A 25,071-nucleotide genomic window follows, 5' to 3' on the forward strand; every position below is an offset into this window, starting at 1 on the left:
AAGTGGCTGCAGTCTGATGGCTGCTAGATGGCAGGTATTCTTTTCAGCCCTGAGTTTCCTCAGGGCTCACGGGCTCACGTTGGAGGGTTGCAATCGTTGATGACTGTGACATCCTTTGTTTATTGATATGGCAGGAAATATTCCATTTATAAATATTCCAGGGCTTCCCTGGTGGCGCAGTCGTTGAGAGTCTGCCTGCCGATGCACGGGACACGAGTTCGTACCCCGGTCCGGGAAGATCCCACGTGCCGCGTAGCGGCGGAGCGGCTGGGCCAGTGAGCCATGGCCGCTGAGGCTGCGCGTCTGCAGCCTGTGCTCCGCAACGGGAGAGGGCACAACAGGAGAGGCCCGCGTACCACACACACACACACACACAAATATATATATATATTCCATTCGATTTATAAATGTTTGATTTATCAGTATTAAAAAGCATCCCAGGTGATTGTAATTAAAGGGATCACTGGAAACATAGTCCTAATCCTACCCTTAACCCTCAATCCTTCACTGAGCCTTTTTCCTAGAGCTAAGGATACCTACAATGGCTTCCAGAGCAGGGAGATGTTTCTGGAGAGAGAACTTCCTGGGTTCCAGTCTGATCCTGCTCCTTAATAGCGTGGTGATTCTTAGCAAGTTACATAATTAAGCTTCTGAATCCAGTTTCCTTATCTGTAAAGGATTTCTTTTTCTTTTTTGCAGTAATTTTAATAATGAGTAATTTTACTATCTGAATTAGGTTTAGGACACCTGTTTAAATCCCACCTTCACAGATTATGACAAATGTTAGAGAATTGAAATATCTTGGAGTCAAGACTGTAAAGGTAAATCGCTGGCTGCCGAGGGAGAGCAAAGTGCTGTTGATATTTTAAACGTATTGGGATTGAAAACAATGCTTGTAAAATCAATAACAGGATTTCAGTCAGGGGTGATTTAGAAAGCTCTTCCTATAGAGAAACAATGTCAGCCATAGTTAACACAAAATTCATTGTTTTCTGTAATTCTCAGTCAACACCCAGATCCAGCTGCTTTTCTGATAACCCTAAGTGAGAGTTAAAGGGGAAAGAGGCAGGAGGTGGGAACAGACTCCCAGTTATTCCAGTATCCTAGGTGTGGTTTCACTGATGATCCTGGGCCTGGTACTATTTCCTATTACCATTTGGTAGGCCAAGAGAGCTCCACGTTTCTGTTTTTAGCAGCCAGTATCTATCCATTTGAGTATGTTCTTTCTCCAAGATTGCAATACCTTAATTTCAATAATCATCTCATGGTTAATAGTGTTGTATCAATGTTAACTTCCTGATTTTGAAATTTTGTACTATGGTTATGTAAGAAGTTAACATTAAGGGAAATCAAGATGAAGAGTATAGCTGGGCTATTTTTGCAACATTTTTGTAACTCTAAAATTATTGCCAAATAAAAAGTTAAAATACCAGGGAGTGATAAAACCACCCTAGAGGATTCCTTTGGTCCTCTGTGTCCAACTTGTAGGGGTAGTAAAACCTGCTCACCTCAGTCAGATCCTTGCTCTTCCATATCCTTGAACACATAGTCTTTCCCATTTGATTGAAGTTTCCAGGAATTTGCATTATGTCTGATCCTGTATCCAAAATCCCGTGCCTTCGGTTTTTAAGTAAAAACAAAAGACACATTTTTTATTTTCACCAAAAACTTTTTGAACAACATATTCACCCTTTTGTTCCACTACCTTCTGCCATTTTTCAGGCAACTTCATGATTCCATCTTCCCAAAACTTTTTATCTTTTTGAGCAAAGAACTGTTGCAGGTGCCTTTTACAGTTTTCCAGGGAATTGAAATTTTTTCCATTAAAAGAATTTTGTAAAGACAAATAAATGGAATTCCGAAGGTGCAATGTCTGGTGAAGACAGCGGATGAATCAGAACTTCCCAGCCAGGGCTTCCCTGGTGGCGCAGTAGTTGAGAGTCCGCCTGCTGATGCAGGGGACCCGGGTTCGTGCCCCGGTCTGGGAGGATCCTACGTGCCACGGAGCGGCTGGGCCCGTGAGCCATGGCCGCTGAGCCTGCGCGTCCGGAGCCTGTGCTCCGCAATGGGAGAGGCCGCAGCAGTGAGAGGCTCGCGTACCGCAAAAAACAAACAGAACTTCCCAGCCAGGTTGTAACAGGTTTTGCCTGGTCATCAAAGAAACATGTGATCTTGCGTTATCCTGATGGAGGATTATGCGTATTCTGTTGACTAATTCCGGACACTTTACATCAAGTGCTGCTTTCATTTGGTCTAATTGAGAGCAGTACTTGTTGGAATTAATCGTTTGGTTTTCCAGAAGGAGCTCATAATAGAGGACTCTCTTCCAATCGCACCGTATACACAACATCACCTTCTTTGGATGAAGACCGGCTTTTGGTGTGGTTGGTGGTGGTTCATTTCATTTGCCCCACCATCTCTTCCATTCCACATTCTCATACAGTATCCACTTTTCATCACCCGTCACAATTTGTTTTAAAAACAGAATGTTTTTGTTACGTTTAAATAGAGAATTGCGTGTGGAAATACGGTCAAGAAGGGTTTTTTCGCTTAATTTATGTGGACCCCAAACATCAAAGCGATTCACATAACCAAGCTGGAGCAAATGATTATCAGCGCTTGATTTGGGTATTTTGAGTATGTTGGCTATCTCCCTCGTAATATAATGTCGATTGTTCTCAATTAATGCCTCCACGTGATCGCTATCAACTTCAACTGGTCTACCCGACCGTGGAGCATCATCCAGCAAGAAATCTCCAGCACAAAACTTGACAAACCATTTTTGACATGTTCAGTCAGCCGTAGCACCTTCTCCATATGCTGCACAAATCTTTTTTGTGTGTTTCAGTTGCGTTTTTACCTTTCTTGAAATAATAAAGCATAATATGCTAAAAATGTTGTTTTTCTTCCATCTTCAATATTAAAATGGCTACACAAAAATTCACCAGTTTTGATGTTTTTTTTTCATGCACGCTGATATGTCAGCTGTCATAATACGATCTAACAGAATTGTTTCGAATGAAGTTAAAGACGACTAAGCACTACTAGAGTCATCTTATGGGAAAAAACGAACAAACTTTTTGGCTAACCCAATATATAACGTGCTCCTATTATGGGTACATAAATGTTTACAGATGTTATGTCCTCTTTCTGGATTGACACTTTTATTATCATATACTGTTCTTTGTTTTGTTACAGTCTTTGTTTTAAAGTCTCTTTTGTGTGATATAATTATTGCCACCCCAGCTTTCTTTTCCTTTCCATTGCATCTTTTTACATCCCTTCACTATCAGTCCTTAAGTGTCTTTGTGTTTGAAGTGAGTCACTTGTAGGCAGCATATAGAAGGGTCTTGTTTTTTATTCAGCCACCTTATATCTTTTGATTGGCAAATATACATTACATTTAAAGTAATTATTGGTAGTTATACACTTTTTGCCATTTTGTTAACTGTCTTCTCATTCTTTTTGTAGTTCCTCTCTGTTCCTTTTCTCTCTTTCTCTCTTCCCTTGTGGTTTGACTGTTTTCTTAGTGTTATGTTTAGATTCCTTTCTCATTTTCCTTTATATATTTACTATAAGTTTTCTCTTTGTGGTTACCATGAAGTTCACATATAACACCTTATGTATATAACAGTCTTTATGTAAGTTGATAGTAACTTAATTTTGAACACATTCCAAAGCTTTATATTTTTACTCCCCCCTGTGCTTTATATCTTTGATGACACATTTTACATCTTTTAATGTATCCCTTAACTATGGTATTTTCATTAATTTTAATACTTTTGTCTTTTGCCCTTTATAAGTGATTGATCTACTACCTTTATTATTTATTTATTTACATATTCCAGTGAGATTTTTACTTATAATGTTTTCTTTTTATTCGTTAGTGCCTCTTCTTTTTAGCTTAGGGGAGTTCCTTTAACATTTGCTGCATTTGCTGAAAGGCCAGTTTAGTGGTGATGAACTCTACTTTTGCTTACCTGGAATACTCTTAATGTGTCCTTCAATTCGGAATGATAACCTTGCTGGGTAGAGAATTTTCAGTTGGCAGTTTTTTCCTTTCAGCCCTTTGAGTATATCATGCTACTCTCTTCTGGCCTATAAAGTTTCTGCTGAAAAGTCTGTTCAAACACCTATGGTGTTTCCTTTGTACATAATAGGTTGCTTTTCTCTTGTTGCTTTTAAGATTCTCTCTCTTTAACTGTTACCATTTTAATTATAATGTTTCTTGGTGTGATTCTCTTTGGGGACATCTTACTTGGAATTCTCTAGGCTTCCTGGACCTGGATGTCTCTTTCCTTCCCAGATGAGGAAGTTTTCGGCCATTATTTCTTCAAATACTTTTTCTGGCCATTTCTCTCTCTCCTCTCCATCTGGGACCCCTATAATGCAAATGTTTTTCTGCTTGATGTTGTCCCAGAGATGCCTTATGGTATCCCTGCTTCTTTTAATTCTTTTTCTCATTTTTCTGCTCTGAGTGTTTTCCATTGCTTTGTCTTCCATCTCATTGATTCGTGCTCCTATTTCATCCATTCTGCTGTTGAACCTCTCGTGTATTTTTCAGTTATAACCTTTAGTACTTTTTATATTTTCTCTCTCTGTTAAAGTTCTCCTGTGTTCATCTATTCTCCTGAGATTAGTGAGCATCTTTATGACCATTATTTTTGCTTTTATTTTCATTTATTTATTTAATTTTTGACTGCATTGGGTCTTAATTGCTGTGCATGGGCTCTCTCTAGTTGCAGCGAGCTGGGGCTACTCTTCATTGCAGTGCGCAGGCTTCTCATTGCAGTGGCTTCTCTTGTTGTGGAGCATGGGCTCTAGATACCCGGGCTTCAGTAGTTGCAGCACCTGGATTCAGTATTTGTGGCCCGTGGGCTCAGTAGTTGTGGCACACGGGCTCTAGAGCACAGGCTCAGTAGTCATGGCACATGGGCTTAGTTGCTCTGCAGCATGTGGAATCTTCCCAGACCAAGGATTGAACCTGTGTCCCCTGCATTGGCAGGCAGATTCTTAACTGCCCCTGGCCAGGCCGGGGCTCACTGGAGTGGGGTGGGCTGGTGACCCACGGGGGGAGTGCGAGCCCGGGACCGGGCCGTGCCCCGTGGAAACGCGCTGCACGGACATACACGGTGCTGCCCTCGCGGTGGAGCTGCCGCGACTCGGCCTCGCTCCTGTTCTCAGTGCCAGTTCTGATGGCTGGTGATGTTTGCACCTGAAAATAAAGGGGTGTTGTGCCTCTGCCTATGGCCATTATTTTAAACTATCAGGTCAGTGTTTTTAATCTCAACTTCATAAAGGTCTTTTTCTGGGTATTTGCCTTGGTCTTTGGTTTGGAACAAATTCCTGTCTCCTCATTTTGCCTCTCAGTGTTACATGTAATTAGGCGAAATGGCTAGCGCCCTCACTCTCGAAAGAGTGGTCCTGGGTAGGAGCTGTTCTGTGTGGTCCAGAAGCACAGTCTCCCCTGACCACCAGAGCCAGGCACTCTATGGGCATCACCTGTGTGGGCTGCTTGAGTCTGATGGCTGTGACAGCGTTGCATAGGGCGGGGCTGGGAGCTCTCACCTAGCCAACTGTGGCTCGGCCACTGTGCGGGGAGAGCAGGGTTCAAGTCACTGGTGCAATTCAATTGCGGCTGAGCTGCAGCGTGCGGTGGATGGAACTTGGGGTGCCTGTCCAGGCTGATGACAGCTCAGCTGCTGTCAGGGGAAGGTGGACACTTGCTGGCCCAGTTGTGACTTGTCTGCTGCCTTGGGTGAGCAGGGCTCGGGGTTCTGCCTGGTCCAGTTTTGGCTCAGCTACTCTGCAGAGAGGGTTGCAGCTCCGTCTCTGTGCGGGTTGGGTGGGGCTCAGGGCAGGGTGCCTCCCAGGCCAATTGTGGCTCGGCTGCTGTGTGGGGAGGGCAGGACGATTGCCAGGTTGCGTTGCACCTGGGGTTCTGCACAGGGTGGGATGCTCGCCCAGCCTGGTTGTAGTGCAAGGTGGGCAGAGCATGCCCTCCCGTGCTAGCAGGCTAGAGGAAGGGCACCAAAAATGGCTCCTGTAGGCTTGTCACCAGCAACTTAGATTGAGCTTGCAAAAATGGTGTCCACTAGTGCTTCCGTCCCCGATAAAGACGCTACAGGTTCTTGTCTTGCTGTCAGCCACTTTAAAGTTAGTAAATGGGTCTACCTCACTTATGGTCTAGGGGCTTTTCAATCTGTTGCTTTTGTGCTGGATCTCAGGGCCAGTGGGTTTGTATGAGAATCCTCTGAGAGTGGGATCTCTGTTCCCTATGGTTCTATGATTCGCCTGGTCTTAGTACCAATTGAGTTTCAAAATCAGATTTTTTTCAGGTGTGAGGGTCGTCTTTCCAGTGCTGGCCCCCAGGGTCGGGCTGCCTGATGTGGGGCACAATCCATTCACACCTTGAGGGAGAATTCTGTATTTATGGGATCCCTCCTTATTGTGGGGTCACAGCATCTAGGGTGAGGTCCCAGGTAAGGCCACGTCTGTGCCTCTTCTACTATTTTTGATGTAACTTTGTCTTCTGTTTTGGAGGTGCATGTTCTCAGGTCCTTTTCAGAGGAAAGGTATTCCAACTGTAGCTGTAAATTAGGTATGTCCATGGGAGGAAGTGATTTCAGAGTTTTCCTATGGCATCTTGGACTGCTCCGACTCACATTTGCATCTTTAAACAATGTTTTTTTGTTTTGCCAACTTTTGAGTCTTACGTAAATGAGAACATTATTTTCACTTGGTCAAAGTTAATTTTTATTTAGCTGTATGCAAATCTTATGAGTGCATTCTACTTAAAAAAGTAACATCTTTATGTGGTATGATTTATATTCCATAAAACTCATTTACTTCAAGTGTACAGTTCGGTGTTTTTAGTATATTCACGAGGTTGTACAACCATCACCACTACTTAATTCCAGAACATTTTCATCATCCCCCAAAGAATCCCAGTACCCATTAGAAGTCATCTCCATTTCCCCACAACCGTCTTTATTTCCAGTCCTGGGTAATCACTAATCTACTTTCTGTCTCTGTAGATTTGTTTATTCTGGGTAGTTCTAATAAAGGAAGTCATAAATATGTGGTCTTTTGTGACTAGCTTCTTTTCCATGTAATGCTGTCAAGTTTCATCCATGTCATAGCATGTATCAGTACCTCCTTCCCTCTTTATTGCTAAATAGTCCATTAAATTGATATGCCAAATTTCATTATCCATTCATCGACTGATGGACATTTGAGTTGTATCCACTTCTTGGCTACTAGGAATACCGTATCAGTGAACAGTCCTGTATTTAAGTTTTTGTGTGTTTTGCAGTTCTCATTTGTTGTGGATACATAACTAGGAACGGGATTGCTGGGTCATACTGCAATTCTGTGTTTAATTTTTGAGGCAAAGCAAGGCTTCCAAAGTGGCTATGCCATTTTACAATCCCACCAGCAGTGTATGAGGGTTCCAATTTCATCACCCCCTCACCAGCACTTTTTCTTCTTTTTTTTTATTGTAGCCATTCTAGTGAGTATAAAGTGGTATCTCACTGTAGCTAAATTTGCATTTTCCTGAAGCCTAATGATATTGTGCATCTTTTCATATGCTTATTGGCCATTTGTAGATCTTCTCTGGGGAAATGTCTATTGAGAACCATTGCCTACAGAAAAGGGAACCCTCTTGCACTGTTGGTGTGAATGTAAATTGATAGAGCCACTATGGAGAACAGTATGGAGGTTCCTTAAAAAACTAAAAATAGAATTACCTTATGACCCGGCAATACCACTACTGGGCATATAGCCAGAGAAAACCATAATTCAAAAAGACACATGCACCCCAATGTTCATTGCAGCACTATATACAATAGCCAGATCATGGAAGCAACCTAAATGCCCATTGACAGACAAATGGCTAAAGAAGATGTGGTATATATATACAATGGAATATTACTCAGCCATAAAAAGGAACGAAATTGGGTCATTTGTAGAGACGTGGATTAATCTATAGACTGTCATACAGAGTGAAGTAAGTCAGAAAGAGAAAAACAAATATCGTATATTAACGCATATATGTGGAACCTAGAAAAATGGTATAGATGAACCGGTTTGCAGGGCAGAAACTGAGACACAGATGTAGAGAACAAACATATGACACCAAAGGAGGAAAGAGGCATGGGGTGGGCGTGGGGGGGTGGTGTGATGAATTGGGAGATTGGGGCTGACATATATATAGTAATATGTATAAAATGGATAACTAATAAGTACTTGCTGTATAAAAAAATAAATAAAATTTTAAAAAATAGTATCTTATTGAATAACATAATTGGCACTTCAGAGAAATAACTCTCATGTGATGGAAAACCATGCAAAACTTCACCAGATTATTGAAATACAAGTGCCTATGAAAAGCTAATTTTCTTTAAAATACTGTCTTTTTAGGGGGAAATGCTTCCAGAATAAACGATATCATGTGTTTAAAAAAAAAGACACTCGCCTTATTCTCAGACGACAAATTAACTAGCAAAGCAAGCCAGTTTAAGTCCAGTCCCTAAATCCACTGTAAGGCTCTCTGCATTAAAGGCCTCACGCACCAGGGGGCAGCAGGAAGCCGCGCAGGCGGCCAGCTCGCTGCCGAGCTCGGCGCGGAGAGAACTGTGCTGCACCTGGGCGGAGGCGGGCGCCGGGCTCAGCTGCACCGCCAGCCGACACGGCGCGTGGTGGACGGTCACCTCCACTTTGAGGGGGTTTTCATCACTCCCCTCGGCATCCTGCAGAGGAGGCATCCTCCGAGCCGGCCGGCGTTAGGCTCCCCAGGAGCACCATGGGCTCCACGCCCCTGAAGTCGCCGCCCAGAGCTCGGAGATCGGTCCCTGGCCGGGTCCAACACCTCCCGCCCCACTGCCGTCCGCCTCATTGCCGGCAGGCGAGAGGAAGAGGCGGCCTCGATCACTGAACCCCAAAGGGCCCCGCTCCCTGGGGCCTAAGCCTTCCACTTTAATACCCAGGAGCTTATTGGTTAGTCCAGTCTTGCGCTTGACGGCCAGGGTCGCGGCCTTTTGGGAGGAAAGGGATGATGTGGAGACAGACTTCCGAAGCTGGACGGGAGTCCCGGGAGTTCGGAGCACGGCCTGAGCCGCCAGTCACTGGGTGCAGGAATCTTTGCGGGCGGCTTTGAGCGCAGGCACACAGACGTGGCTTTGGCGCAAGGGGAACTGGGCTCAGTAGGCGGGGCGGGGCCGGGAGCAGGGGCGGGGCCGGCCGGAGTGCAGCAGGAGGGGCTGGGCCCGGAGGGGCGTGGCCCGGCGGGGAAAAAGCAGGCCGGGTCTCAAGAGGACCTGGACTGGTTCCTGGGGCGTCACTCAGTAGAGAGCTGCAAAAAGGGGCGACTTAGGAGGGCCCGGGGTCGGTTGTGCTTTTGGAGATCCCGAAGTGGGACCGTCCGGAAGAGGCAGGAGCTTATACCTAGCCTACCCTTCGACGTGTCGAGAATGAGAAATTAATGATTTCTGACAAAATGCCTCCGGTCGCCTTCTCTAAAATCCCTCTCTGGCCATCAGGAGACACTGTTCCCTAAACTTAGTTGGAGGCTCCATGTACTAGGCTCCCGCCAAATCCCTTTTCTTGCTTGAGGTTATTTTTGCCTGGATTAATAAAGACTGTTAAAAAAGAAAAAAAGACTGTCGAGATTAAAGTTTAAACGTTTCAGATGAGGCAGAGTACAGATGTATATACACTGTGGAAATAATCTATATTGTCCTGTGGCCTGACATAATTATTAAAAATGTATATTTTTACATGAGGGGAAAATAACTTACATTATATGACATTTATGGTTTGTTTTTTAAAAGAAAAAGGCATAGAACTCACAAAATAAAACTGTCCATGTATACAAAATGGTTCTCGAAGGCTACACTTCAAGTTGGTAACAGTAAATACCTCTGGGAGAAGACTGCGATTGAGCAATGAGTTAAGAGGTTTTAAAATTTTATCTGTATTACTTGAATCTTTTACAATGAAGAATGTACTTATATATGTAATTTAAAATTTGTTTTCCAGTATAGAATTCTATCTTAAAATGTACATGTAAAATGAGGTTAATTAACCCAGGTAAAACCATTCTATTAAACTGCTATGTCAAGTAAGATGTGTGGATATGTAATCCTGAATTCCCTTTGGAACAATCTCATTTTCAGATATATATCTTATCCCTCTTACCCCATAAATAAGATTGTAATTATCATGTATTCTGATTTATGGATGGAAAATATTTGCCACTGAAAGCACATGGTTACTGGACCAACAACCCTGTCTTTTTGAAAAGTACTTGTTTAAAGTCTCTCTGTCTTTGGAGAATACATGGTTGACCCCCAGTTTTAGAAAACAACTCAAGTAATTTTTTTAAAAAAATAAATTTATTTATTTATGGCTGCGTTGGGTCTTCGTTGTTCACGAGCACTTTCTCTAGTTGCGGCGAGCCGGGGCTACTCTTCGTTGCGGTGTGTGGGCTTCTCATCGCAGTGGCTTCTCTTGTTGCGGAACACAGGCTCTAGGCACGCGGGCTTCAGTAGTTGCAGCATGTGGGCTCAGTAGTTGTGGCTCACGGGCTTAGTTGCTCCGTGGCATGTGGGATCTTCCCGGACCAGGGCTTGAACCTGTGTCTCCTGCACTGGCAGGCGGATTCTTAACCACTGCGCCACCAGGGAAGTCCCTAACTCAAAGAATTTTGACTTCTGCCGCCCACATCCATCATTATAGTGGCCATAAATATTGGATGTTGTGCATCTCTGCATGTACCACCTGAAAAAACAGAATGCTTCCCACAAGCTTTTATGTTTCCAGTGTGCAAAGACCATTTAAAATGAATGTACACAATAGCTTAACCATGATACTCTGAAAGAATTAAGAAGTGTTTGTGGTTTTCAGTTTGCTGAGAATTGTAACAGGTTTATACAAATATTTCTTAAAGGATCAGTGGTTGACGAAAACATGTATCAATATTTGCTTTCAAAATGGTTCATTGGCCTTTCTCATCCTGATGGAAGTACATTCAAGGGCATTAGGCGTACAAACAAAAGCAGAACAATGGGCTGAATTTGGTTATATTTTATGATTTTTTGTTTTTGAATATATGATCCAACTTTTTTTTTTTTTTTGGCTGTGTTGGGTCTTTATTTCTGTGCGTGGGCTTTCTTTAGTTGCGGCGAGTGGGGGCCACTCTTCATCGCGGTGCGCGGGCATCTCACTGTCGCGGCCTCTGTTGCGGAGCACAAGCTCCAGACACGCAGGCTCAGTAGCTGTGGCTCACGGGCCCAGTTGCTCCGCGGCGTGTGGGATCTTCCCAGACCAGGGCTCGAACCCGTGTCCCCTGCATTGGCAGGCAGATTCTCAACCACTGCGCCACCAGGGAAGCCCTTGATTTGTTTTTTGTTGCTGTTGTTGTTTTTAAGTGTCTCCAACTAAGTTTCTTTTAGGCTTCAACTTCTTTGAGCCACTAAGCATCAAGGAAAAATTACTGACTGTCATTGAAAAACAAAAATCAGTATGTTAAAAAATGGTTCCTTATTTCTTATTTTGAGTCTAAACTCTCCATCTCCCTCTCATGGGTGGGTCAAATAGTGGGCAGTGGGGGGCACGCTGGTCACACCCCTGTGTCTGTGATGCCTGTGGCAAAAAGACTGCTGGAATAGGTCTCTGCGGTGAGGAGAGCTCAATAAAATGGTGGTTTCCAAAATAAATACATAAATCTGAACTCTCCAATTTGGCTTATGGAGCCTCCATTATGGGACCCTAACTTATCGTTGACTTTCCAGCTAAGTAATCCTCACCAGTCAGCTCTGCACTATTTGAGCTTCTCTCCTCAGGTTGGAAGGCTGTAGAGCCAAATGGTTAATGAAGGCCATGGACTTTGGAGTTGGACTGGCCCAGTTCTCTCATCAACCAGATATATTTCTTAACCCTCCTGGGTCTCAATTTCCTCAGCTGAAATAATAAGAGCTAATATTTGAGAGTTTAAATATGTTACGTGCTTTACTTGGATGACCTAATTTAATCACAACAGCCCAATGAAGTAGTTTCTATTCTTATCACTATAATTATCCCCACTTTATAGATGAGGAAATCGAGGCTTAGAGAGGTTAATAACTTACCCAAGGTCACACAGTAAGCGATGGAGCCTGGGATTTATACCTACTGTAGAGGCAACCTTGAGGGTACTACCCTTTACATCATTTAATGTTTCTTAGTAAGACAGCCTTTGGGAGAAACTGATTTCTAAGCTTTGATTTTATTTTATGAAGGCTGTAAATTTTGTGTAACTGATTAGGTTTCCTTCTCTGCATAAACCACTAGAAAACAAATGACTGAACGAGTGGCCCAATCAAGGCAAGTATATAGGCCTCATAGTAAGCACCATTGTGTTGACCTCATTTCTGGCTCCATTTTATGGATACCTTTTCTGTTTCTCCCTTTTAATTCACATTTACCATATTTTAGGTAGCTTTGTAACAACCTGAAATTCTCTTTCAAATCTTAGAGACAGGGGGCCATATATGATCAACTCTGAGGGGAAAGTGACCAAATATCTTAGTCAGTATAGGGCATTCCAAGGCTACTTTATTAGTAAGGAAGAAATTAGGATGTAGGGCCATCCCTACACCTAGTGCTTTAGTACACAGATATGTTGAGTCATCACCCTCATGTTTAAGCTTCTGGTGTTACCTTTCCACCCCTCACTTCTCTCACCCTCCCAGCCGTTTTCCTTATAACTTCTTCCTATGATACCCCAGCCCAAAGGCATCTCTAGAGTAGCAGGACCACCTCAGAGTGAGTTAAAGCACAGGCTCTAAGGATTCAAATCACAGAAAATTATACTCATAGTGAATAAATACACTCAACACGTATTTTTAACAATTGGTCAAAATTAAGTAAGGAACCCTTCTCATTAGATTAAGATCTAATGGGCATTTGCTTGAATAGACTCAAATTGGTGAAAGACAGTATGTGCCCAGCAAGCCAAGTGATGTGTCTCAGAAAAATGTTCTTGCACTCAGGGAACACCCTCTGCTCTGGTCTCATGACTCTAGATAGTGCCCAGTATAAGGCAATGGATTGAGATAGACTGATCCCAGTCCTTCCCAGTAGGAATGTAATAGGAACCGATGGTACCAGGAAGAAGTCTAATTTGTCAGGCATAACCTGACATCCAAAGATTAAGTCCTGAAAATCTATTGGCATCGAGGCATTTCTCTAGGTAGCCAAGTACTGAGATTGAGAATTCAGACGGTAAATACAGAGGAAGTATATCAACAGTATATATCAATAAACTGTTTTGCTTACAGCAATTTTTTTTGGTAAAGGATTCAATTTTACTTTGTAAAGTATCCTTTGAATTTTAAATTCAAAATTTGTAAAGGATACTTTATCAGTAAGGAAGAAATCGAAGTCTAGGGCCTCATTCATAAAATAAAAGCAAAGCTTAGGATACTAAGTATGTCAATGCCCCCAATCTTCAAAGTGGGGTTCAGAAACAAGAACGAAGCAGAGTCCATTCCTTAAGGGGCTCAAGTGCGCAGGTTCCCAAGGTTCAGACATGGTCAGTTAGGACCCAAAGAGTATATGGGACTCTTAGCAGTACAAAAGCTCAGTCCTCAGAACCAGAACAGAAGGCCAAATCTAGGCCAGCAGTTGAGACTTGGGCAGGCACTTCTTACATTTTTCCTGCTTAAGGTTAAGATTGGTCCTACAGATCAGATCAGAGTTAAGCCTATACACTGGGAAAAGTTCAGGGGAGAAAGGGATGGACCCAGCAGTGAAGAGAGTAGTGTTGCTAAGGCTCAGAATCCAGTAGGACCTGACAATGAAGCTGAGATGGTTGCTTTGTTACAAAACGGTTCCTAGGTTCTCTGGAAAACCTAATACATGTTGTATGACTAGGATTTTTATTAACAGTATATGGTCTATGATTACAATGTTACAATTTGCTGGGCTTGACAGATTTTTTACCATTGAGGTGTTTATGGAAGAAAGTTTGGATTTGCTGCCAGGCATCTACCTGTGCCCTTGAGTGAGCCTTTGGCTCACCTCCATAGAATACTGGTTGGTCCAAAACTGCATGCACAGAGGCTCTACAAAGAGGAAAATAAGGCGGATCAATACAATGGCCAGTTCCTGGGTAGTAGATTATCTGGGGTCTGTCTTTCCCATGGGCTTGTAACCGTTCAGAGGCTATCTGGGCATAGAATTCACTCTTCCAGTTATGATCATCCATGCCAACGATAAACAGGAAGGGTCCCTGGGCCTTTTCCAATGGAATAAGACTTCGGTGGTTGGGTTTCTCCAGTGGGTCATTCCAAATATCCTCCAAATTCAAAACGCCTGACTCAGTGATTTTATATTTTCCTGGGTCACTGCTGAGATTAGGAATAATCATATCCTTGTAATGCAGAGGAGCTATTGTGTTGGCCACACAGGCATTAATAACTGCAGTAGCTGTGATGCCCTTCAAGAAAGAGGCCATTGAGAGACACAGGTCACCTCCTTTGGAGAAGCCAAGAAGCCCAACACTAGGGCCTTTCACCTGATGAAAAGAGAGAAAGAAAGAGAGAGAGAACAAGTCTAGAATTCATGAAGGGAGAACTTAAACTGTGATTTTACATTGTCTAGGCAGCTTTCTCACATGTCATTTGCTTCCCTTTCTTATGCAACAATCCACAAAGTTCAAACGTATCTTCTAATAAGCAAATCAATTTTTTTTTTTGTCTGCGCTGGCACGGCATGCAGGATCTTAGTTCCCTGACCAGGGATTGAACCCGTGTCCCCTCCATTGGGAGCACGGAGTCTTTACCACTGGACTAACATGGAAGTCCCAAACAAATCAATTAATTTCCTGGTACACAGGCCCTCCACTAACATTTATGGTGACTAGGTCAAGAGTACACACAGAGGCCCATATACCCTATACCTAAATACTTAAAAGTTATAAATATTTGAAAATTAAATAAAATATATTCTTTTCTGCTACCTTGATAAATATACCTCCATAACAACTTATAAGGTCAGGTTCAAATTTCATATCTTAGAACTTCCTGGATTCTGTACTAGAACATGGCATGTGGGGAGAGCCAGCCCCTGGCCCTAGTCCCTGGTCCTTGGCCAACTCTCTTTCTCTTCCCATCCCTGCCTGGCTCCATCATGTACCATAAGGGCCCTCTCACACATGCGTTTGGACACCCTAGCCTGTATGTTTAAGGCCTAGGTGTGTTCACATTAATGGACCCAGAGAAGAGGCATAGGGCTTGGAAGCAGGATCAGAGCTGGTTGGAAGATAATTGTGGGGTTCCAGATCCAAAGGGCATGGTGTGAGGGGCACATGGGTTCCAGGTAGACACATTCCCTTGGCCCCTCAAACTCCGCACCCTGTGGTCAGGGATGCAGCCAAAGGAAGGCCAGAGAGTGGTCATCTAAAACAAAAGGTCCAGAGCAGAAGCCCCTCTTGCCTAGGTCTAAGGGCAGAACTGATAGTATATATTGGTCTCTTCTTGTTCCTGGGGGCTTATATCCCATAGATAAACCAGTCATCGCAGTTCATGATCATCTAGGTTTTAGCAGCTCTATTGAGACCAGTCCCTGAATTCTAACAGAGTTAGACCTTGCAGTACATCTTACTCCTTAACATTAGAATGTTTGGGTTTCTTTAAGTCTAGATAGTAGCAAAGACTATGTATTCCATTGATAATCATACCAAAATGTTTTAATTAATTTTTCCAGTCTCATATAAGAACTTTCTCTACAAAACCACAATACCATTAACACACTTAACAAAATTAATGGTTCCTTAATATCATCGAATACACACCCCTATTCAAATGTCACCAATTGTCTCAAAAATCTCTTTACAGTCACTTTTTTCTCTATACATTTACATTAATCTTTTTTTTTTTTGGGGGGGCCGTGCTGCACAGCATGCGGGATCTTAGTTCCCCAACCAGGGATCAAACCCCCATCCCCTGCAGCAGAAGCGCGGAGTCTTAACCACTGGACTACTGGGGAAGTCCCTACCTTACTCTTACAAATGAGAAAAACTGAATTCCAGAAAGGGAAACTGCCTTATTCAGGATTATAATGCCACTTGGTGGTAGACACAGAACCAGAACTTAAGGTTAGTAACTTTTTAGTCTAGCTCTTTGAATTCTGGTCAAGAACTAAAGGGAACTAAACAGTTGAGTCTTAAGGGGTTGGAGAGAGATGGGCAGAAATGAAAATAATAATCCTAACAACTTTTGAAGGAGCCTTTGTGTCTCATGGCATATTTCCAGCCCTGGGTGTCCTGGTAGAGCTTTTGGATCCAGCCCTGTGTCTGCTCTACCCCCTCTCCTCTGCATTCAGGTGAGCACCAGAACCCACCTTTGGATGTTGCAGCATGAAGTCCACAGCTTCTTCAAAGTACTCCAGGCACACGTTATTCAAATATTTAGGGAGGTCTTCAAATCTGAAATAAGCCAGAGCGAGCACAGCAAAACCATGTCCAGCCAGGAGGCTGGCCCTGTATTCACAAAGGCCACCACCACTTCCAAAAAGATCGAGGATTCCAGGGAATGGTCCTGTGCCTGGAGAGCACCACAAATCATAAGGAGTTTTAGACACTCAAAAGACATTCTTGGGTTTCAGATTTTGGCAGTCAGCAAAGAGAAGTTTTTAAAGCAAGGAAGGTTGTGGGTGGGAGTTTGGTGGAAAAGGACTCTTTTTACTTTGTCTTTTTTTTTTTAATAAACTTTGGGGAGAAGGGAGGGGGGAAAAATGCCTTATTTTCTCCGTAATTTTTCATATATTTGCAAAAAACAACAACGATAATATAAACCAAATTAGAAATAACATAAGATGAAATGTACATTTTCCACCAAATTTTCCTCAAAAAAACCCCCCAAAAACTGAGAATGCTTTGACAGCTGTAAAGCACTCTACATATACAGGGGATTATTAGAATATACTCCCCACCTCCTTTACACCCTCTACTCCAGCCTTCAAGAACGCCATTCCTAAATGTGCTATGCTCTCTTTGGCCCTGAAAATGGTGTACACTATTCTCCTCCCCTCTCCACCATTTCTGAACTGGTTGACTCATCAGTCTTCAAATCTAAGTTTAGAGCTCCCTTCCTGGAAGACTTCCCAGATGCCCTCCAAGGCTGAGTTGAATTACATAGCCTTTGATATGTTCCCACCAGCACCCTGGGCCTGTACCTCCCCTATCATAGCACTTACCACACTTACAGATCCAAGTATAGCTGCCGGTATCCTCTATTAGGCGGTAGGTACAGTGAGGCCCATGTCTGAATTTGCTAGCTACTGTATGTAGCATAGTCCTTGATTTAACACATATTTGTTAAATAATTGAACTTTTCTGCATTATTTACAAAAAGCCTTTGAGTCAGAAAACAATAAATTTTAAATGGGCCACAGAGTAGATACTAAAATAGTTAACAACTGACTTGATTGAAATATCGCAGCTGGGCAGTGAAAGATTTTTTTTTTTGAAATATTTTTTAAAAAATTAAAGTCTTTAGGAGATTCTTATTGAATCAGTCAGTATGATTTATTGAGCTCTTATTATATCCCTGTGTAAGCCTCTAGGCATACAGAGATATGGAGATGTATAAGTCGCAATTCCAGACCCAGGAGTTCACAGTTGAGTGGGCAGGGCTAGTTAAGGCTGTGAATTGCTGAAGAGCTGTAAGAATAAAGCAGGGCCTCCTGTTTTGGAGAATAATCACAGAATTCAGTTTAGGAATTCTGTGAGCAGTGGCAACTCCAGCATTTCTATATAGCAGGGGTTTCAGTCAGGAATTTGGTTGGAAGGGGTGGGTCAATTGTCTTGTTTACAGGCCACTTTTACCTACCAAGCACCTTGTTTTTACTTAGACTAGGGTTTCTCAACCTTAGCACTATAGACATTTTGAGTAAGATATTTCTTTGTTGTGGGGCTGTCCCATGGATTGTAGATGTTTAGCACCTACCCACTAGATGCCAATAGCACCCTCTCCAATTGTGACAATCAAAATGTCTCCAGGGCTTCCCTGGTGGCGCAGTGGTTGAGAGTCCACCTGCCGATGCAGGGGACACGGGTTCGTGCCCCAGTCCAGGAAGATCCCACATGCCGCGGAGCAGCTAGGCCCGTGAGCCATGGCCGCTGAGCCTGCGCGTCCGGAGCCTGTGCTCCGCAACGGGAGAGGCCACAACAGTGAGAGGCCCACGTACCGCAAAAAAAAAAAAAAAAAAAAAAAAGTCTCCAGATATTACCAATTGCCCCTGGAGTGGAAGAGAATCATTCCAGGTTGAGAAACACTGACAGACTGTTTATTATGGGGGAGGGGACCTTCAGGGAGTTTTTCTGTTTGTTTTTTAGTATTATGGGGCACTGCCTCTATCTCTGGGTTTTAGTTTCCTTTGAAGTTTGATGTGAAAGAAAGCCCAAATCACTCCTGCACACCAGCAGAAGTACTGCCTAATATTAGTATCTGAGACACAGCTGCATGGCTGGCACATAGCAGCATAAATACACTTTTTGAGTACTCTGAATGAACTTTTAGCATATAGCTGAGGGAATGGCAGTACCTCCAGGAAGTGTCCTGAAATTTAGAGGAGAACCTTCCACCCAGAATTCATGATAGACTTTGGAGCTTGGGGACGAATTTAGGGAAGTTCCACAACCACGGGGTTCCCTAGACAGGCAAGGGGCCGCCCAGGGTCTCAGGACTCTACCTGGCTTTCCACAACAGCCTGGGAAGAGGGCTGCTCACCTGGCGGCAGGAAGAGCGTGGCGCGCACCCGGCCCACGCGCACGGGCTCGCGCCGCACCCCCGGCGCCAGGAAGTCGCGCTCGTTCACCGCCCGGCCCAGGAGCCCTCCGGCCTCCGGGTCGTGGCCATCGAGCACCTCCAGCTCCACGGCGAAGGGCGTCTGTACGTCCCGCTTCACCAGCCGCAGCAAGGGCTTCTCGGGCTCTAAAGCCCAGAGGAGCCCCATGGGCTCGAGGCCCGTGAAGCTGCCGCCCAGCGCGGGCGCGCGCTCGAGGTCCAGCTGGCCGTGGGCGTCGGCGCAGTAGCGCGCGTGGGCTCGGAAGAGCTCGTCCTTCTCGTCGCGCAGGGACGCGCGCAGCGTGACCGGTTGTCCCGGGGCCAGGCCGCGCACGGCGATGCGCACCGGCTCGTCCCAGCGGCAGCGGCCCGCGGGCTCCAGCGTCACTGTCACCGCCATCCTGGCAGGGGCCCAAGAGTTTGGGTCACCGGTCCTGAGCTTTGTAGGCCCTGCCAACCGCGCCCAGGGTGTCGGGTCCCATCGACAGAGTCGGAAGGGTCGCAGGAGAGCCGGAAATGAGACCACCATTTTGCGCCTTTTTCAGATCTCAGGTCAACTTCAGAGGGCTGTGAAGAAGGTTAGAAACTAGAGTCCCTCTAGCGACAGGCTGCCTACCTGCAGCCTAAGGCCTCATGGGGCCGAGCAGCCTGCTATAACTCTTTGGAGGGCCGCGAAGTCCTGCCGATCAGTGGCCGACCTTTAAAAGCAAGAGCGAAAGCAGACACACAGGAACTTTATGTTGGGAAGAATTTTCCTAGTTTTGCCTCTCAGAAGGCAAGACTGTAAAGGTAAATCGCTGGCTGCCGAGGGAGAGCAAACTGCTGTTGATATTTAAAACGTATTGGGATTGAAAACAATTCTTGTAAAATCAATAACAGGATTTCAGTCAGGGGTGATTTAGAAAGCTCTTCCTATAGAGAAACAATGTCAGCCATAGTTAACACAAAATTCATTGTTTTCTGTAATTCTCAGTCAACACCCAGATCCAGCTGCTTTTCCGATAACCCCAAGTGAGAGTTAAAGGGGAAAGAGGCAGGAGGTGGGAACAGACTCCCAGTTATTCCAGTATCCTAGGTGTGGTTTCACTGATGATCCTGGGCCTGGTACTATTTCCTATTACCATTTGGTAGGCCAAGAGAGCTCCACGTTTCTGTTTTTAGCAGCCAGTATCTATCCATTTGAGTATGTTCTTTCTCCAAGATTGCAATACCTTAATTTCAATAATCATCTCATGGTTAATAGTGTTGTATCAATGTTAACTTCCTGATTTTGAAATTTTGTACTATGGTTATGTAAGAAGTTAACATTAAGGGAAATCAAGATGAAGAGTATAGCTGGGCTATTTTTGCAACATTTTTGTAACTCTAAAATTATTGCCAAATAAAAAGTTAAAATACCAGGGAGTGATAAAACCACCCTAGAGGATTCCTTTGGTCCTCTGTGTCCAACTTGTAGGGGTAGTAAAACCTGCTCACCTCAGTCAGATCCTTGCTCTTCCATATCCTTGAACACATAGTCTTTCCCATTTGATTGAAGTTTCCAGGAATTTGCATTATGTCTGATCCTGCATCCAAAATCCCGTGCCTTCGGTTTTTAAGTAAAAACAAAAGACACATTTTTTATTTTCACCAAAAACTTTTTGAACAACATATTCACCCTTTTGTTCCACTACCTTCTGCGATTTTTCAGGCAACTTCATGATTCCATCTTCCCAAAACTTTTTATCTTTTTGAGCAAAGAACTGTTGCAGGTGCCTTTTACAGTTTTCCAGGGAATTGAAATTTTTTCCATTAAAAGAATTTTGTAAAGACTGAAACAAATGGAATTCCGAAGGTGCAATGTCTGGTGAATACAGCGGATGAATCAGAACTTCCCAGCCAGGGCTTCCCTGGTGGCGCAGTAGTTGGGAGTCCGCCTGCTGATGCAGGGGACCCGGGTTCGTGCCCCGGTCCGGGAGGATCCTACGTGCCACGGAGTGGCTGGGGCCGTGAGCCGTGAGCCGTGAGCCGTGGCCGCTGAGCCTGCGCGTCCGGAGCCTGTGCTCCGCAATGGGAGAGGCCGCAGCAGTGAGAGGCTCGCGTACCACAAACAACAAACAAACAGAACTTCCCAGCCAGGTTGTAACAGTTTTTGCCTGGTCATCAAAGAAACATGTGATCTTGCGTTATCCTGATGGAGGATTATGCGTATTCTGTTGACTAATTCCGGACACTTTACATCAAGTGCTGCTTTCATTTGGTCTAATTGAGAGCAGTACTTGTTGGAATTAATCGTTTGGTTTTCCAGAAGGAGCTCATAATAGAGGACTCTCTTCCAATCGCACCGTATACACAACATCACCTTCTTTGGATGAAGACCGGCTTTTGGTGTGGTTGGTGGTGGTTTATTTCACTTGCCCCACCATCTCTTCCATTCCACATTCTCATACAGTATCCACTTTTCATCACCCGTCACAATTTGTTTTAAAAACGGAATGTTTTTGTTACGTTTAAATAGAGAATTGCATGTGGAAATACGGTCAAGAAGGGTTTTTTCGCTTAATTTATGTGGACCCCAAACATCAAAGCGATTCACATAACCAAGCTGGAGCAAATGATTTTCAGCGCTTGATTTGGGTATTTTGAGTATGTTGGCTATCTCCCTCGTAATATAACGTCGATTGTTCTCAATTAATGCCTCCACGTGATCGCTATCAACTTCAACTGGTCTACCCGACCGTGGAGCATCATCCAGCAAGAAATCTCCAGCACAAAACTTGACAAACCATTTTTGACATGTTCAGTCAGCCGTAGCACCTTCTCCATATGCTGCACAAATCTTTTTTGTGTTTCAGTTGCGTTTTTACCTTTCTTGAAATAATAAAGCATAATATGCTAAAAATGTTGTTTTTCTTCCATCTTCAATATTAAAATGGCTACACAAAAATTCACCAGTTTTGATGTTTTTTTTTCATGCACGCTGATATGTCAGCTGTCATAATACGATCTAACAGAATTGTTTCGAATGAAGTTAAAGACGACTAAGCACTACTAGAGTCATCTTATGGGAAAAAACGAACAAACTTTTTGGCTAACCCAATATATAACGTGCTCCTATTATGGGTACATAAATGTTTACAGATGTTATGTCCTCTTTCTGGATTGACACTTTTATTATCATATACTGTTCTTTGTTTTGTTACAGTCTTTGTTTTAAAGTCTCTTTTGTGTGATATAATTATTGCCACCCCAGCTTTCTTTTCCTTTCCATTGCATCTTTTTACATCCCTTCACTATCAGTCCTTAAGTGTCTTTGTGTTTGAAGTGAGTCACTTGTAGGCAGCATATAGAAGGGTCTTGTTTTTTATTCAGCCACCTTATATCTTTTGATTGGCAAATATACATTACATTTAAAGTAATTATTGGTAGTTATACACTTTTTGCCATTTTGTTAACTGTCTTCTCATTCTTTTTGTAGTTCCTCTCTGTTCCTTTTCTCTCTTTCTCTCTTCCCTTGTGGTTTGACTGTTTTCTTAGTGTTATGTTTAGATCCTTTCTCATTTTCCTTTATATATTTACTATAAGTTTTCTCTTTGTGGTTACCATGAAGTTCACATATAACACCTTATGTATATAACAGTCTTTATGTAAGTTGATAGTAACTTAATTTTGAACACATTCCAAAGCTTTATATTTTTACTCCCCCCTGTGCTTTATATCTTTGATGACACATTTTACATCTTTTAATGTATCCCTTAACTATGGTATTTTCATTAATTTTAATACTTTTGTCTTTTGCCCTTTATAAGTGATTGATCTACTACCTTTATTATTTATTTATTTACATATTCCAGTGAGATTTTTACTTATAATGTTTTCTTTTTATTCGTTAGTGCCTCTTCTTTTTAGCTTAGGGGAGTTCCTTTAACATTTGCTGCATTTGCTGAAAGGCCAGTTTAGTGGTGATGAACTCCTCTACTTTTGCTTACCTGGAATACTCTTAATGTGTCCTTCAATTCTGAACGATAACCTTGCTGGGTAGAGAATTTTCAGTTGGCATTTTTTTCCTTTCAGCCCTTTGAGTATATCATGCTACTCTCTTCTGGCCTATAAAGTTTCTGCTGAAAAGTCTGTTCATAGACCTATGGTGTTTCCTTTGTACATAATAGGTTGCTTTTCTCTTGCTGCTTTTAAGATTCTCTCTCTTTAACTGTTACCATTTATTTATAATATATCTTGGTGTGATTCTCTTTGGGGACATCTTACTTGGAATTCTCTAGGCTTCCTGGACCTGGATGTCTGTTTCCTTCCCAGCTGAGGAAGTTTTCAGCCATTATTTCTTCAAATACTTTTTCTGGCCATTTCTCTCTCTCCTCTCCATCTGGGACCCCTATAATGCAAATGTTTTTCTGCTTGATGTTGTCCCAGAGATGCCTTATGGTATCCCTGCTTCTTTTAATTCTTTTTCTCATTTTTCTGCTCTGAGTGTTTTCCATTGCTTTGTCTTCCATCTCATTGATTCGTGCTCCTATTTCATCCATTCTGCTGTTGAACCTCTCGTGTATTTTTCAGTTATAACCTTTAGTACTTTTTATATTTTCTCTCTCTCTGTTAAAGTTCTCCTGTGTTCATCTATTCTCCTGAGATTGGTGAGCATCTTTATGACCATTATTTTTGCTTTTATTTATTTTCATTTATTTATTTAATTTTTGACTGCATTGGGTCTTAATTGCTGTGCGTGGGCTCTCTCTATTGGCAGCGAGCTGGGGCTACTCTTCATTGCAGTGCGCAGGCTTCTCATTGCAGTGGCTTCTCTTGTTGTGGAGCATGGGCTCTAGATACCCGGGCTTCAGTAGTTGCAGCACCTGGATTCAGTATTTGTGGCCCGTGGGCTCAGTAGTTGTGGCACACGGGCTCTAGAGCACAGGCTCAGTAGTCATGGCACATGGGCTTAGTTGCTCTGCAGCATGTGGAATCTTCCCAGACCAAGGATTGAACCTGTGTCCCCTGCATTGGCAGGCAGATTCTTAACTGCCCCTGGCCAGGCCGGGGCTCACTGGAGTGGGGTGGGCTGGTGACCCACGGGGGGAGTGCGAGCCCGGGACCGGGCCGTGCCCTGTGGAAACGCGCTGCACGGACATACACGGTGCTGCCCTCGCGGTGGAGCTGCCGCGACTCGGCCTCGCTCCTGTTCTCAGTGCCAGTTCTGATGGCTGGTGATGTTTGCACCTGAAAATAAAGGGGTGTTGTGCCTCTGCCTATGGCCATTATTTTAAACTATCAGGTCAGTGTTTTTAATCTCAACTTCATAAAGGTCTTTTTCTGGGTATTTGCCTTGGTCTTTGGTTTGGAACAAATTCCTGTCTCCTCATTTTGCCTCTCAGTGTTACATGTAATTAGGCGAAATGGCTAGCGCCCTCACTCTCGAAAGAGTGGTCCTGGGTAGGAGCTGTTCTGTGTGGTCCAGAAGCACAGTCTCCCCTGACCACCAGAGCCAGGCACTCTATGGGCATCACCTGTGTGGGCTGCTTGAGTCTGATGGCTGTGACAGCGTTGCATAGGGCGGGGCTGGGAGCTCTCACCTAGCCAACTGTGGCTCGGCCACTGTGCGGGGAGAGCAGGGTTCAAGTCACTGGTGCAATTCAATTGCGGCTGAGCTGCAGCGTGCGGTGGATGGAACTTGGGGTGCCTGTCCAGGCTGATGACAGCTCAGCTGCTGTCAGGGGAAGGTGGACACTTGCTGGCCCAGTTGTGACTTGTCTGCTGCCTGGGGTGAGCAGGGCTCGGGGTTCTGCCTGGTCCAGTTTTGGCTCAGCTACTCTGCAGAGAGGGTTGCAGCTCCGTCTCTGTGCGGGTTGGGTGGGGCTCAGGGCAGGGTGCCTCCCAGGCCAATTGTGGCTCGGCTGCTGTGTGGGGAGGGCAGGACGATTGCCAGGTTGCGTTGCACCTGGGGTTCTGCACAGGGTGGGATGCTCGCCCAGCCTGGTTGTAGTGCAAGGTGGGCAGAGCATGCCCTCCCGTGCTAGCAGGCTAGAGGAAGGGCACCAAAAATGGCTCCTGTAGGCTTGTCACCAGCAACTTAGATTGAGCTTGCAAAAATGGTGTCCACTAGTGCTTCCGTCCCCGATAAAGACGCTACAGGTTCTTGTCTTGCTGTCAGCCACTTTAAAGTTAGTAAATGGGTCTACCTCACTTATGGTCTAGGGGCTTTTCAATCTGTTGCTTTTGTGCTGGATCTCAGGGCCAGTGGGTTTGTATG

The 25,071-nt window shown here is 44.0% G+C and overlaps 1 protein-coding gene and 1 long non-coding RNA gene across 9 annotated transcripts in view; one reads left to right on the plus strand and one right to left on the minus strand.

Annotated features, from left to right (window-relative positions):
* Nucleotides 1–25,071, plus strand: part of LOC132514705 (uncharacterized) — a 41,033-nt gene that overhangs the window by 1,076 nt on the left and 14,886 nt on the right. The gene's annotated exons all lie outside the window — the stretch shown is intronic.
* On the minus strand, nt 10,378–19,417 carry LOC132514576 (acyl-coenzyme A thioesterase 6-like). 7 transcript variants are annotated; one of them, XM_060139535.1, is made up of 4 exons: nt 18,777–19,409; nt 16,387–16,589; nt 13,987–14,560; nt 10,378–11,501 (listed from the first exon to the last, which is right to left on the minus strand). In XM_060139535.1, exons 1-4 carry the CDS (start codon nt 19,360–19,362, stop codon nt 11,428–11,430), a joined length of 1,437 nt encoding a protein of 478 aa, XP_059995518.1. In that variant the 5' UTR covers nt 19,363–19,409; the 3' UTR covers nt 10,378–11,427. The 7 variants fall into 7 exon arrangements, with proteins under 7 accessions (XP_059995518.1, XP_059995490.1, XP_059995483.1 ...); XM_060139507.1 differs by lacking the exon at nt 10,378–11,501 and adding an exon at nt 17,242–17,342 and having other exon boundaries at nt 13,904–14,560; nt 18,777–18,887; XM_060139500.1 differs by lacking the exons at nt 10,378–11,501; nt 18,777–19,409 and adding exons at nt 17,242–17,342; nt 18,739–18,770 and having other exon boundaries at nt 13,904–14,560.

The sequence above is a fragment of the Lagenorhynchus albirostris genome, chromosome 1, assembly GCF_949774975.1.
Source record: "Lagenorhynchus albirostris chromosome 1, mLagAlb1.1, whole genome shotgun sequence".
NCBI lineage: Eukaryota > Metazoa > Chordata > Mammalia > Artiodactyla > Delphinidae > Lagenorhynchus > Lagenorhynchus albirostris.